Below are 15,853 nucleotides of genomic sequence, written 5' to 3' on the forward strand. Positions count from 1 at the left end.
AGCAGGCAATTCTAAAATTTTTTTAAAAGACCACTTTGCTGGATTTTGAGGTGCCATAACAGATCATGTGCTCAGAGGCAGAGCAGTAATTTATTAATTATTCTGTTAAGTTCAGAAGTTGAAAGGGAACCAGCGTGGCTTTATTGAAAAGAAGGAAATGTGTGGTTAAACGTTTTTGGTTATAGTCTTAGGTGGTTTCTATTTTCCAGAAAGAGGAGAGAGGGGAAAAGGAGTCTAAATTCCTTTCTCTAAAATAAATTAAAAAGTATCAGTATGCTTTATTGTGTTTTAATGAGAGAAAAGTTCCTGCCTAAACTCGTGGGGTTTCAATATGAATTGTACTACATTTGAATGATTATATGGTAATTTCAAAACCTGAATATCTTGCTAAGGAATTCATCTTTCAGAAGGGAAAAATGATTATTTATCAGAGTTTTGAAGAGCTACTGAATGGGTGGTGGCTCTGATTTGGGAGCAAGGGCACAGGATTTATCTGGAAAGGTCAGGCTGTGTGCCAGAGGTTCCCCAGCTGCTGTGTCAGCAGCTCAGCTTTGGGCAGCATGCTCGGGGCAGATAGCACCAGGGATCCCAGAGAGAAGGGACCAGGGATCCCAGAGAGAAGGGACCAGGGATCCCAGAGAGCAGGGACCAGGGATCCCAGAGAGCAGGGACCAGGGATCCCAGAGAGCAGCCCCAGGGATCCCAGAGAGCAGGGACCAGGGATCCCAGAGAGCAGCCCCAGGGATCCCAGAGAGCAGGGACCAGGGATCCCAGAGAGCAGGGACCAGGGATCCCAGAGAGCAGGCACCAGGGATCCCAGAGAGCAGGCACCAGGGATCCCAGAGAGCAGGGACCAGGGATCCCAGAGGCCAGGTGAGAAGTAAACCCTAAGTGAAGATCAGCAAAGGGCTTGTTTGCTCCTGTAAAACATAACTAGATTAGAGTACAGGCTGCTTTGTCTTTACAGACCCATAGTTGGCTTGTGCAGTTTTTTTATTTCCCCTCTTGAATTATTCTTCATTCTTCTTAGAAGAGAATGACACTTGGTACTAATAGCCTCTTCTAACTGTTTTTCACTTCTAAACTAGTTAAACACAGGTATTAAATTGATGACGTGCACTTTACTCCTTGTGAGATGGGTGAGTGAGGGCTGTTCTGAGAGGGTGGGATGTGTTTGAAATGCTCAGTCTCGAAATGAGGGCTGTGGGAGGTGGTTTCCTGGTAGTCCACGTCTTACTCACACTACTTGTGACACCTCTGCTCACAGAGGCCGTGGGGCAGAGCTGTGCCCTGAGCTGTGCCCCGAGCTGTGCCCCGAGCTGTACCCTGAGCTGTGCCCCGAGCTGTGCCCCGAGCTGTGCCCCGAGCTGTGCCCTGAGCTGTGCCCCGAGCTGTGCCCCGAGCTGTGCCCCGAGCTGTGCCCCGAGCTGTACCCTGAGCTGTGCCCCGGGCTGTGCCCCGGGCTGTGCCCTGAGCTGTGCCCCGGGCTGTGCCCCGGACTGTACCCCGAGCTGTGCCCCGAGCTGTGCCCCGAGCTGTGCCCCGGGCTGTGCCCAGAGCTGTGCCCAGAGCTGTGCCCCGGGCTGTGCCCTGGACTGTACCCAGAGCTGTGCCCAGAGCTGTGCCCCAGGCTGTGCCCCGGACTGTACCCAGAGCTGTGCCCTGGGTTGTGCCCAGAGCTGTGCCCAGAGCTGTGCCCTGGGTTGTACCCAGAGCTGTGCCCAGAGCTGTGCCCTGGGTTGTACCCAGAGCTGTGCCCAGAGCTGTGCCCTGGGTTGTACCCAGAGCTGTGCTGGCACCACGCAGGGCTGGGGGTGACTCCAGGGCTGTGCCCCGAGTGCCAGCACTGAGCACTGCCTGTGCCCTCGGCCGAGACCCTGCAGGGGAGTGCACATGGGAGGAGGATCCCTTGAACTAACCCTTGCCCCTTCATCACTGAGCTCCTGCACATTGCACTCATTAAAACATCAGGAGGGCATCACTTTGGACCAAAGTGTGCTAAGTTGCAGAAGTCAAGCTGGGAGATTAAACGTGTGTTTTCTTTGGCAAATAACATTACTTGTTTGTCAGTTGGATTCACGTTATTTGTTCCCTTTCTCCCACTCGTGGGTTGCCTTTCATGTTGTTTAGTGCCTTTGCACGTGGGAGGCTCACCTTCCTCTGGGGCTCCTGCTCCTCTGGGCTTTTCCTCTTCTGCTCAGTGACCTGAGCTGGTGAGTGTGGAGCTGAGCAGGGAGGCACAGCTGGGGTGCTCTGCGATGCTGAGCATCGATGAGGCTCTCAGGAGGAATTGCCAGAGCATTAATTTAGAGCTGTTAGAGGAAGTGCTGTGTGAGAATTCCCCCACCTGGCTGAGCTGCTCCAGAAGGCTGAAAAAGCTCTGGATTTGATCTGTGTGAGCAGTCTTCCAGTCTGAAGTGGGTGCAGGCCTGCGTGCCTGGTTTGCCTCTCTGGTGATTCAACATAGACAAACTCTGTTCCACGAGGGGTTTTGACTTGCCAAGTAGGCTGAAATAACCACAGAAGGTTGATTTTTATCTTTCTTTTTTATTTATTTTTTTTTCTGTACAATTCAGGTAATTTTGCTGTGACTTTTGTTTAAGGCTGACGTCATTAAATACAACACGTCAAACTCATTTAATGTTGTATTTGCTTCTTTTTAAGTTCCCTTGTGTCATCACTGTATCATCTACCATTATCTAGATGTGGGGCCTTAAGCTCATGCATTATTCCTTGCTGCAGTTCAAGGCACTGTGCACATTGGTGCTGTACTTGGGTTTTCATCATCTGGTGTTGCTTCTTTTGGAAACCCTTTCCCACATGCTAGAATTGACACAGGAAGACTTCCTTATTTTTAGCATGGTGTGTATATATAGTGTATTTTATTGAATTTTGACTAGTTCATAAATTTTAGGAGGATTGAAACCAGTATGTGCTCTTTGATGAAAGCTCTCGTGTGTTGGGGTTCAATCCAGTGCTTCTTGGGAGTACGTGTTCATTTAACTGTTTAAATGTGCTGTAAAGGATCCTCCCTGTCTGGCATTGTGCCACTTCCTTGGTGACAGGAAGGCTAGCTGACAAGAAAAACAGTTAATTTAACTGAAAGTAGTAAGAGTTCTAACCAAATCTTGGTGCATGCCAGTTTATAAAATGAGAACACAGCTTAAATTTGTTCCATCCATTCAGCAGGCAAAAGTTAAAGCACTCACTTGATTAAAATGAGTTCTTGGAAAGGAGGCAGAAGAAGCTGTTAAATGGAGTCTCATGTTACCAGCTGGTTTGGATGTTCTTCTAAGAATGCACAGAGGAGCTTCCTGGATCAGTATGTTCATTGTGCAGGCACGGGTGTGAGCGCTTTCAAATCCACAGCATGTGTTTGGCTTTTATTTCAGGTGTACTTGAAGGCACCGATGATTCTCAATGGTGTCTGTGTGATCTGGAAAGGCTGGATAGACCTACAGAGACTGGATGGAATGGGCTGCCTGGAATTTGATGAAGAGAGAGCACAGGTAAGACAGCCTGCCCGTGGGTACTGTGCCTCAGACATTTGTTCTTCTGGGAGGAAACACGCAGGCAGGTAGTGATCACAAATTCTAATTTGCTTTTTTTCTGCCTTCACTTTGAGTACAAACTCCAAAGGAAACTTATAGTACAGAAGTTCAGAAATATGTGGTCAAATATTAGGGGTGGGGATCACTTGTAGTTTACAGCCACACTGTTACTGTGCTACAGAGTAGTAAATCAAAGTGTTTGAAAAACCATGCATGTTTGATTGGCAAGTCTATTCTAGCTGTTTATTTTAGGGTGATAGAGGGGTTTTTTAAGTAGCTTTTTGTTTTATTGTATGTGGGTGAGAATGAAGAGTGGTTTTATTTGTCCCCTAACACTGGTGGACTCTCTGCTCTGTTAAGGTGTGGCAGCCTTTGAGAACTTACCTGCCCACTTCCCACCAGCAGAATTACTGCCCAGCAGCTGAATCTTTGGACATACACGAGAACAAAGTCAAGACAGAGGAAATGCCTTTTAAAGTGGATGTCAGATAGACAAGGTTCACTTACACAGTAGGATTCTTTAACTTGGTCAGACTTGAGACATGTCTTTGCTTTTGAAATGTAGTTTGGTAACAAATCCACTCAGCTGATATTAAAAGCTGCTGCACCAGGTTTGTTGTGGGCTTCTATGCAGATCACCTGTCTGTGTATTGGTCAGTAAATTGGATCAGTAACATCAGTCACCAGAGTTATGACTTACAGTCTATATTTTGGGATGAACTCAGCCCTGGGGGGGTTACTCCTGGCAGTTGTGCCCTGGATTTAAATAAGGATGCATTTTCTATTTCCACTCTCTGCCTCATTCTCAGCCCTCACTTCTGTGGGGTTTCCTTTTCAGTCCTTCTACAGCTGCAGTTGGTCACTACATCATGAGTAGGAGCCCTCTGATTCCACCACAATACCAAGAAGTTTCCTCCATTGTGGTGCCTTGCCTCTCCCTAACTTAAGAAACCAATTTGCACATTAATTAGATGTTCTTAATATGACTGTGTTCTGGATTAAATAGAAATGCTTTGTGTCAAAAGAGTGTCTTAGAAGCAGTCACAGCCCTGCATGCTTTCTTCATGATGCCTAGAAAGAGAGAATAATCCTGCCACCTTTTGTCAATGCACAAGAAAAGCCACAAGCCAAGCTTTTACTCAAAATCCACTCTTTCCTGTGCATTCACTTCTTGCAAAGCTGTGTGTTGATGTTCTGAGCTCAGCTCCAGTTGCAGCAGTGCCCTGGACTCCATGGATCAGGAGGCCTTTGGGCTGTACTGGCTTACACAGCCAGGGCAGGTGGAGAGCCCTGAGGACTGTGCAGGATAAATCCCAAGGATCTACAGTTAGTAAGTTTGATACATAACACTAAATCACAGGACTTCTGAACTGGGAGCAGACTGATGGGAACATGCACTCAGAAGGAAGCAGTGTCACTGCTTTATAAATTTTCTCCCCAAAAAGGCAGGCACCCTTCCAAAAAGGAGAGTGCTCAGGTGACCTGTGGTTCAGTTTTTCTCTTCTTAATTTCGCAATAAATATTTTTGCAAGTGCTTAAGTTATTTTAGTTTCTTGAAGTGTGTATGCTGTCTTAACAACACTTCACAACTCCTTTTTGCTGTCTCCAGGAAGTGTTTGTGCCCTGGAGCTGTGGTTTGTGCTCTGCTTGTGTGTGAGGGGATGTGTGTGTGCTCCCAGGTGTCAGTGCTGTCTCCAGTTGTGAGTACAGGGTGCTGAGCTGGAGGTGTTGCCCTGTGTGGATCCTCAGAGCTGTTTGTGCTTCCTGGTGATTGTGAGCTCATCCTTGGTCACCTCATTTGCTACAGCAGTAGTGCCCAAGGGCTCCTGGTGCCATGAGGAACTGTACAGGCACAGAAGGAGCTGCACCCTTACATCTGTTAGTACTGGAAACATTTGGGCAATCTTTCACAGTCTTAAGTTTCCTTTTTCCTGTATCTGTCACTCTGCTTCCTTGTTTAAAACTGTGGTAATATTGCTAGAGGCCGTTGACCCAACTGCTGACATTCATCCCAAAATAACACTGATGTCACACTGGGCTGAAGTGCCTCCTACTCTGCATTGTAGGGCCTGTGGTACCCACTGTCCCTTGTAAGAAAAGGTCCTGCTGGTGCTCAAACACACACCCATTTTCTGGAAACCTTGCCTTGTGCAAAAGTAGTGCTCTTGCATTTTCTTGTCTCTTGCCACTTCTTTACCAACTAATGCTGAGATCAGATAAAACTTCTCTTTGCTGTCACACTTCAGAAATTATACTGTCCTTTAGCAAGTCAGCAGATATTTTAGGAAGAAAATCCACACACATAACACTGAAGTACTTAAGTTGTAACTGTTAACCTACTGTTTTTTCTACTTAGTCCTCAGCCTGTTCATGTCTGGTTACTGAGCACTTTTACTTTTTATTGCTAAAGGCCCTGATTCTGCTGCTTGTTCAGCCTTTACTGCACTGACACACAGATGTACATACAGCTTGAATATCTGCCCTATTTGGGGCTGAAATTTACCTGGATTTGATATTCAAGTGTCCTTAAGAGACAGTTTCTGTCTCCAGCAGTTTTGCATCTCCTCTGCAGTAGAACATCCTGTTATCTCACCAAACCTTTCCCTACCAGGCTGCTCTGGGGGGTTGTGTGTATAAGTGTGTGTGGGGTGTAAGCTTCTGTCTTTTTTTTGGTTTTTTTTAATTTTCTGGATTGGGAGGTTTGTTTTCATTCTGTTGTTGTGTTGATACAGCTCATGTTTTGCTTATTCTTTTTTTTTCTTACTAGATTCATACCAGGAGTGTTTCTGTGGAATAAAACTAAGATGTATAAATGATTTGGTCTCATACAGCTGCATTCACTAGGCTGTAATTCCTAGAATTGAGTGACATTTTTAAAAGTGTTTGTTAAATTCCTGCTGTATAAGATTGAGACATTGGTTAATTTGTTAGAATGTATCACCAAGAGTAGAGCAGAATTTTTTTTTTTTACTAAAAAAAAGAAAGTTCTGATGCTTTTTTCTTCTGCTTTCTCAGACATTAGTAAACCAGTGTTTCAGCTGTCAGCACATCTTCATCCTGCATGTCAACATACTGATTTTTTTCCCCCCATAAATTTCTAATTTGGCTTCTTTTGGTTAAGACCATTTCTTTAAAATATTCTGGCTGAGGCTGTGTGTCATCCTTTCAGTTCGTGACCACTGTAAATGATGGCAAAATGCAAAAACCTTTGATGATAAAAGAATCTGCTTCTATTTAAGTCTGTTTAAGAAAAGGGTAATAAAGACATAACTCTCTTCTGTAAACCAGGAGGCAGCTTTCCTGTAGCCATCTGGGAGACGAGCTTATCTGTTTTCTCTCTCTCCTTCTGCATTATTAAGAACAAACTTACTTTCTGCTGTCTGACCTTGATTGCTGTGCCTTGGGTGAACGTTAAGATAGCTGTAAAGGGCCAAATTCTACCCTTAAAAATAGCAGGTAGTGTGAAAATGTTGTTGGCAGCTTTAAGCCTTGCCCTGCTCCGTGGCTTTCCTGGGAGCTGTGGAGCAGTGGGTTGGCAGCTGTTTGTGTTTCCCTGCCCTGGGCCCGAGGGAGCCCCTTCCCATCACTTCCCAGAGCAGCTCCAGGGCCCTGCACTGTGCCCACGGCAAAAAAGGCAATTTAAGGTTTTCTGGGACTGGGCTTGCTTTATCTGAAATTAAAAAATTGATGTGCTCAATCCCCTGGTAGGTGAACACTTAGCTGGGCTCTCTGCATGTTCGTGTCCTCCAGCAGTCAAGGTTGGCTTCTCTTAAAATGATCAACTTTGAAATAATGTCTGTGTGTGGGTGAATGGGGAGCAGGGTCAGTGGTAATTCCAGCTGGAGAGCAGGAGGAGGGAGATCAACACAGTTTGTCCCTTACTGTTTTGTGGAACCTCTTTAGACTTTACTCTTCCATTCTGAAAATGTGAAAGTTCTGATGGGTAACAGAAAATATGTATTAAAAGACCTCTTTAAGAGAAATAACTTCTAACCCAATTAGTAATGGCTTTACATATTAATAAGAGTTTATTTAAAACATTTTCTAATAGAAGATACAGTTTGAAGGGTTTTTTTTTTCTGAGTGTAAATTTATTAAATCTATTCCTGTGCATAAGCCATTGTTGAAAATAAACTACAGAGCTGTTGAAAAGCTGCAGGTTTCTCCTCCAATGTATGGGAATGTGTGCTAATTAGTAGAGGAATAATTTCTGCTTTGTACTTTCTTGTGCACCTAAATTTAAATAATAAGGATTTATTAAATTTAAATAATAAGGATTTATTATTATATCATTTAATTTATAAATGTATATAATTATAAATATATAATATATAGATTATAAGTTAATATAATTATGTGAATTTAAAACATAAGGATTAAGAATGTTCATACTGATGCACCTGCAGCAGCTTTTGATAAAATGAAGGATTTATTTGATTTGTAACTTAGGTAATACTTTTTTTTTTAAATGTAGGAGAATTACATTACCATTGTTTATATAGTGATGCTAGTGGACTCTGGCTAGCTATACCTGTGAATGCTGCCTTCAAAATTACTTTTATAAGGAGAATAAGATGTATTGCCTTTTTCATACAACTTCTGAGAATTCCTAGCTTTTTAAAAGAACAGCAGCATTTAAACTACTTTGGAAAATCAGCTCTCCTTTGAAAATGCTGCTGCAGTGAAGGTGAGTGTTATTTCATTAACCTGGGCTGGCCTTTGCTGGAGCTCCTCTGTGTTCTGGCAGGTTCCGTGGGACATTCTTGACTTTGCTGCCTTAGTAAGTGATCCTGACTGTGCACGAGAAGTGTGATGTGGTAGAAGTGAGGGTTGCCTTTTGTGTCACTCTGTGTCCTCTGCTTTGGTAGCAGGAGGATGCATTGGCACAACAAGCCTTCGAGGAGGCTCGGCGGAGAACCCGCGAGTTCGAGGACAGAGACAGGTCTCACCGGGAGGAAATGGAGGTGAGGGTTTCACAGCTGCTGTCAGTAACTGGTTAGTACTTTCCCAAACCTTTAGATTTGTCTGTTTGTACAATGTTGTGTGTTTTCTGTTTGTTCAATGGTGTCGTATCAAAATTGCAAAATGCATTGGTTTTAACTCTCGTAAAAATGGATTTAAAGTTTTTAAAGTTTTGATAAGAATTCTCTGATCTTATCCTTTCTTCCTTCCTGTAGATGGCCTTTTCTATGGGTACTTAAGCTGTAAGGACATATTTATTCACAGAGTTCCATTTCTCTCTCAAATGATACTGTAATAGCAGGGAGAGGGATCTTTTACCCCGTGCATTTCTCATGAACACAGAAAAGGCTTTGGGAGCTGTGGCCATAATTTTGGATCTCACTATCCCATGTTGTGGGAAACATTATCAGTGAATTTAATCAGATGCCACAGTCTGCTTTCTTGTACAGGCTAGTTCTATTGTCCTCTCACCTTCTTCTTGCTGGCAGGGAGCCTTGCTCCTCTCTTTCACTGGTGTAGTTCCCCCTGTGTTGTTCTTTGCTTCTTCAGGGCCCCACAGGATTGAATCTTGTTCTTTCTTGATGAGAGCAGAAATTACTGAGCAGAAAAGAGGAGCTGGGAAAGGGAATGGAAACCAGCTGCTCTGAGATGTCAGAAAGGCAGGAGCTGTAAGAGGACGAGTAGTAATGCATGAGGGGAGTTGGCAAGTGAAGGCAGAGAATAGGGAGAACACAGAAATGCTCTGAATTTCTCTCCCTTACTAATGCTGTTTCTTACTTCCTGCTTCGTAAGTGCAGCCTGGCTTTGCTATAATCCAATATGATCAATCTGCTGGTTCTCCAGTTTTTAGAAAATTTTATTATTGTTATTGCTAAGCTCCTTTTCTTTTGGCATCCCTTCTGATAATTGAGATGATGAGACAGACTTTCTTCCCTTCCAAGTACAACTGGAAGACACTGAGCATGAGAATGAGAGGGAGCAGGCAGACAGAGAACACTGTCTCTCACTTTGCAGGGGTGGCTGGAAGGTGTCTCCTTGCAAACACTGCTGCAGCTGGGTCAGGGATCTGCTGGAACAAGGGTCAAATCCTTGCCTTGGAAGCCTGGCTGCTGCTGGATCCTGGGAGCAACAGCTGGATTAGCTGAGTGATTCTGTCACAGCATAGCTGGAACCTGCCTGTGGGCTCAGTTCAGAAGGAAGGCAGAATTAGCTTTAAGCTGTTGATGAAGGTCTGTGGCACCTGCTCTAATTTTAACAACACAAAGTAGGAACTTTAGGTCTGGCCCTATGTCTTTGACCTCAATTTACTTAAAGCTTTTCTTGATTTATTTTCCTTTACTGTGTCCTTCATCCCCACTCCTGTCACTGCAGAGAAGCAGCTGTGTGCATACTGAATGCTGAAGGCTCAAAAAGAATGAGGCTTCATGAAATAACTTCTGCAGTTCTGAGAGAATTAATTTTTCCTCTGAGTGTAGAAAACACTTCCTTACAGCTAAGCTGTGCAAAAAAACTCTTTCAGTTAACAGTGAGATTGAGGTAATACTGAGCATCTGGGGTTTCATGACAGACATCAAAACTCCTGACACTGAGACACAAAAAGCACCATCCCTGGCTGTCTGCAGGAGCTGCATTCAATAACTACTGAAAAGACTCTTGCTCTTAATAAGGCAGCAGGCAGTTGTCATTAAGTGATGTCCTCATTAGCTGTTAGTACCCATTTTCTCTTAAAACAACAATAGTTGTTGTCCTAGCTCTAAAGCACTGGTGTAGATCACCTACAGAAAGGAAGAAAAGGAAAAACTACTGATTTGAAATATGTTTAAGCAGAATAAAAACTATGTCAAAAGGTGCATCAAATTTATGTGATGGCAAATACAGATTTTTAATAATTGCAATACGTTTTTGTTCATATTTTGCTATTTATTTTACTGTACATGTTTAATATGTGTAACCAAGAGATCTTTGCCTCAAATACTTGTAGGTCTATAATTGGTTTTCACATTTCAGTTTTGATTTGTGTGTTTGGGGTAAGATGTTCTGACTGTGTCTCTGGAATGTTTACAGATGAGCTTTTGCAGTCTAGATCTTAGGACTGCATAAAAATTGGGATATTCTGGGTTGGACAGGGGAGAGAGCAGAGACAGACTTACAGTGCATTCCTAAACAGGAATCAGGTTTCCAAAGCAGTCACTGCTTCCTTGACTTCCACTCTAATGCAGCAGCTTGGAAATAGGGTTTGTCAGTGGTACCTGCTGACCCTGCACTGCTGGCAGCTGGAAAAACCCCGATCCAGCCTGCCCCGGGTACTGCCTGTGCACTTCAAAAGGTCAAACAGCATCTTTGGTTGTACTACAGAGATGATACTTGAAGGGTTTTTTATGGAAAAGGTCAGTTCTAAGAGTGCTGAGTGCATTTTTGTGGATGTTATGCTACACACACATGAAGATACTGCCCTCCTAATCTCTTTAGTGTGATCTCCACACAGCTCTCAGCATCACTAAAACTCGAGATTTTTCTTTCCTCCTAAGCTTGGCACAGACAGCAAAACTCAGAACTGGCAGCCGTGGAACAGGATCTCATCAGTGTTAATGATGGTTTTAGGAATTGCAACACTGTGTAAAATCAGGATATTTCTGACAGTAGAATTACAGCCAAAATGCCTTTAATAGAGACCAGATTCTGCTTCAGTGGGGGAGGGAAGGGGAATCCTGCAATATTCCACCCACTCCTACCCAAAACAGAGGCGCCAGCTCTTTGGAAACATTTATCCATCCAAAGCCTGGCAGCATATGAAAATGATCAGATTAAATTCTTTATTTATACAGCTTTCTGGGTAGAAAAGATTCCTTATTCTGAGTCTCTTTGTAGACTTAAAGTGGTATATCCTTGCACGGGAGTGATCAGTGATAAGTTGTTGAAAGGAGTTTAAGTGGGTCGTACGTGGCAGTTGGATATTAGAACAGTGACACTTTGAAGGGGGAAAAAATAGGAAGTGTGGTAACAATTTAAAAATTATTGCTTTATTAATTTTCATTTTTAAGTATCCTAAAAATACCCCAACCAATTAAGAAAAAAAAATCCCCACCAACAAAAAACCTTCAGAGTGCTGTCAAGTTTGTTTGCCCTCTTTTCTTCAAATACTTCCATTCATTAGCACACCAGATCTTTATTTTAATGAACATATTCTTTGCATCTGAGAACAGAATCTAAGGTAGGTTGTGCATGAATTTCCAAAGGTGATCGTGTTTCTGTGCACTCCTCTAATGTAAATAGGGTGTGCGTGGATTTAGGAATTTTCATTGAAGTTTTTAAGCACCTCTGAGTTGAACTGTGTTCTGTTACATTTTTGACATAGTTTGTTTTGAATACAAGATGCTTTTGAGTTTTTGTATCAACTTGTGTAGCTTGGTTGCATCAGATACTGCAAATCCTGCCTCACTGTTCAGGATTCCTTTGTTTCAAAGATGCTTTTGAAGTCAGTGAGTGTTCTTAGTGCCTTCAAAATTAATAATGTATTCTAATGGCTTTTACTTCTACAAAAACTTTGGAATGCTGAGACAGTGAATGTTTAATGATACACACAAAGAAAGACTTTGTCCCTGGTTAAAGATTATTGTAAAAAAATGAAATAAATGATGGAAGCTCATTAAGTTTAGGAACACTGAGCTGCTTGTCAGACTTGGACTATTTAATAGCTTCACACCAGTCAAAGGTGAAGTTCTCTTTCCATGAGCAAGTGCTACACCTGGGAAACTTGGTCTAAGGCTGTTACTTTAGGGGTGTTTCTGGAACAGGAATATGGACTTGAAGTGTTTGTGCCCCCTTTACCAAACTAACAGAAGAGAGTGAGGAGACTAAAGGGACGTTGGTGAGGCAGGTCTTTAATTTTCACAGTGTCTTTATCTCCTTGTGTCTTGGTTGAGACAGTCAGTCAGTAGGAGTGTCTCTGCTGTTTGGTTTCACTCTGACTGCCCAGGGTTCAGGGGCAGGAGAGGTTTTCTGCAGAAGTTCCTGCCAAGTCGCCGTCCAGAAGCGCTTCAATTTTCCAGTAAAAACTTCTACTTGTTCTTCAGTCTTCTGGCCACAGGAACATGATGCAAGAACGTGTTCCACTGTCCTGAGTGGCTGGGAGAGACTCAAACAGCTCCTGCTCGTGAGGTCAGAACCTGCAGAAAGCGAGGGCCTGTGCTCAGTGCAGAGGAGCCACAGGCAGCTGCCTCCTCCAGCTCCTGCGGGAGCAGTGGCACAGAGGGGGGTTTTCCAGGGATGGGAGGTGAGAGGAGGCTCTCTGGGGTGTTGCTGCACACAGGGTGTTTTGTGAAGGTTTGTTTTGTACAGGCACACTGTAATTTCAGACTTGAAGTGGTCTGAGGTTGCAGTTTGTCTGACTGTGTCACTGGAGCTCAGCTAAGGATGCTCCCACTGCTCTACCTGGGGAGGGGCTGGATCTGTTCTCAGCCTTCCAGTGTCATTCCTTCAACCACTGGTTTTGAAATGTCATATATTTCTACTTTGTGTTCATTTCCTATGTTACTGCCATGCTCTTTGTTTTAGCAACCCTGTGAGTCAAGAAGCAGAGTGGTTTGCTTGTCCCTGAGACAGTCTAGTCTAGCAATCTGTCTGTTTGTGGTCTTGTGCTAAATATAAATTACATTAATGCCTAAGCAGAACCATTTTGGGAAACTGCATGAAATTCCCATTTTAAAAACCTTCATTTTGCTGAAAAAAACCCCTGGTTTGAAACCTTTGTTTCTTCCAGTAGCAATCCTTCTCGATGCAAAGCACCAAAAACCCCCCACCAACCCCAGCCTTTAAAAACTGCTGGAGAAAAATTTACCTACATTTTAAATGCTGAGTCCTGCCCGAGGTTTTTACACGTTTTTGTTGTTTGTCAGGAATGTTTTCATTTAATTGTGCTGAAGTTCTGAACTCTTAAAAAGCAAACAGGATTTTGCTACAGAAATGTAAACACTTTACAGTTGAAAGAAAATGAAGTAGTAGGACTGACTTTTATGCTTTCATGTTCTTCCAAGGTTCTAGATGGTAAAATCATTCTCCTCTCTTTCTTCTTCTTTTTTAAAGATGAAACTCTTAGTGTAAATAAATGTTCTAACTAATTATAAGTGTTTTTGTCAAATCTAACTGGCTTCAGAAGAAAGTATAGCATAACAATAAGTTTGGAGGGTTTTTTGTTTAAATTTTGTTTGTTTTGTTGGTTTTTTTAATTTTTTCTCATCAAACTCTATGATTTTTAAGGATTTTTTTTTCCTCGAAAATTAATCTGGAATTAATTTAATTAATACTTATTGTATGTACTCTCCAAACTGACAATGGCATAAAAATGGTGTAAGCTTTAATACAGGTTTTTGGATATGAAAGAAACCCAAACTGTTAATTTTTCATATGCAGTGGGTAGTGTACACTTGGTAAATGCTTCTGTGTGTGTACAACCATAAATAGATGTAATTTGTTTGTGTGCAGGAAGAATACAACATAATTTGGAAAGAGGCATTAAAGTGGGTGTGTGGATTTGCCTCAGAGGTTCTGCAGTGTGAGTACAGTACGAGTAAGCCAGTTATGTTATGACTGGTTTGCTTCACAAGAACTTAGCTGGTGTTTGTGTGAAAGTGCCACGGAATGCATATATCAGAAAAACAATTTGTGCTGTGCAGAATCAATGCTGACTGCAGGAGGGAGGAGATCAATCTTGCAAATCAGGGAATACTGTAATATAAGCGTCTTCTTTCAGTCAATGAAGGTTAGAAAGGGGCTGAGCAACAGAGGAAAACTGTCTGGAGGCAATCAATATTAATTATAAATTTATAACCTTTAGACCAGCCTTCAAACAATACTTTCTAAAAGGGAGCGTTTCAAGCTTTTTTTTCTTCCCTTGGAAAAGAAGTTCTAATACGAAAGTAAAAATTTCAGTCTCTGCTCGAAGCTCTTCAGAGCTCCTTGCTCTTGCTGTGCCTTTTCCTTTCCTTTCCTTGCAGTCCCCAGTGTGGTGCACCAGGGTTGGTACCTTCACAGTGGCTTTTAAACAGAGATGCAGCTGTTGCAGAGGTTTTGGGCAGAGGGTGAATGGGGCTGAGTGGCCTGGCCCTGCTCTGGAGCTCCCCAGCAGCTGCTGGCAGAGCAGGCTGGGCAGGTGGCAGGGCTGAGGTGTGTCCTTATTTCAGGGCTTTTGGTTTGGGTGGGTTTTATCCTGTGGTTCTCTTCTTTTTAGAAAAGTATCTGCAGTGTATTCTCAGGTTTAGTTGGTTGCTTTATTTTTTTAATCCCTTTTCAGGAGGTTGACAGTCCTTCTAAGAGTATCCAAATGTTCACTGGTTAGTTTTTCATAACATAGCCTGATTTTTCACTTATTTAGTAAACTATAGGTGGCAGAGGGCACACAGTGCATCTGCTCTGTTTCAGCAGGACAGAGCTGCCAGAATCCCATTAAAGAATTGCAGTGGAGTTGTCCACGAAGAGACTTTATTTTGGCTGCTCTTCTTGGCAGCCCTTCTTCCTTCCCTCCTCTTCACCAGTGTCCCAAGATCTATGTAGTACTTGTCATGTCACTGCCTGGCATTCCGAGGTCCCAATTTTCCCTGCTGGTTTTTTGAGTGATTCATGGAAAGGGAGGGCCATCTTCATGGCAACCCTGGCCGTGCTTGCTGAGTTTGCTCCCAGCTCTCTCAGTTCTGCTTTCTCGGCGCTCTCGTGTAAACCACGGTGGGACTGCAGCCTCTGCCCCTGATGAGCTCATGTGGTGACAGGGCTTGGCTGCCCTGGGGACATCAGAGGCCTCAGAACAGGCACAGGAAGGGGGCAGTTACAGAGGCTTTCTCAAAGTCATTTTTAGGAGTTCTGTTGGCACAGTTGAAAGCACCACTGGCTGCAGTGTGGGTCAGGATTGAGAGGCTGCAGGAGGAGGAGGAGGGTGTCTGACTGTCTTGGCAGCTGGAGGAACTGCTCGTGTGCCTCCTTCCTTAATTGCCATTATTCTTAGATTTGTTTTCCTAGGTGCCCCAGGAACAGATGTAAAGGCTCCAACACGGTCCTTTTTCAAAAAAGTCAGTGATAAAAATTAATGATTTGACGATTTTAGGCAATCTAATTTATTGAGAAGAAAAATAATATAATACTAATGCTGCATCATGCTCTTAATATGACTTTTAGTCCATACCAGCTAACATATATTGGGCTTGGAAAAAGCTCAGACATCAGAGGGTTGAAGAGAGCACAGGTGTGAGAGCATTGCAGGGGCCACGGTTGTTTGTTTACCCTCCAGTCAAAACGTTTTTGTTAGTAACTCTTTTTTGTTAGTAACTCTTTTTTGTTAGTAACTCTTTTTT

At 43.2% G+C, this 15,853-nt stretch overlaps 1 protein-coding gene across 2 annotated transcripts in view; it reads left to right on the forward strand.

Moving 5' to 3' along the window:
- CBFB (core-binding factor subunit beta) overlaps positions 1-15,853 on the forward strand; it is a 39,380-nt gene that overhangs the window by 17,693 nt on the left and 5,834 nt on the right. Inside the window, exons 4-5 of one of the 2 annotated variants that reach the window (XM_027646904.1) lie at positions 3,393-3,509; positions 8,420-8,546. In XM_027646904.1, the coding sequence (XP_027502705.1) occupies positions 3,393-3,509; positions 8,420-8,546 (244 nt within the window). The remainder of the gene's footprint in view (positions 1-3,392; positions 3,510-8,419; positions 8,547-15,853) is intronic. The other variant, XM_027646903.1, reaches the window with a different exon arrangement.

Source organism: Corapipo altera, unplaced genomic scaffold (genome assembly GCF_003945725.1).
Source record: "Corapipo altera isolate COAL_440 unplaced genomic scaffold, ASM394572v1 62, whole genome shotgun sequence".
NCBI lineage: Eukaryota > Metazoa > Chordata > Aves > Passeriformes > Pipridae > Corapipo > Corapipo altera.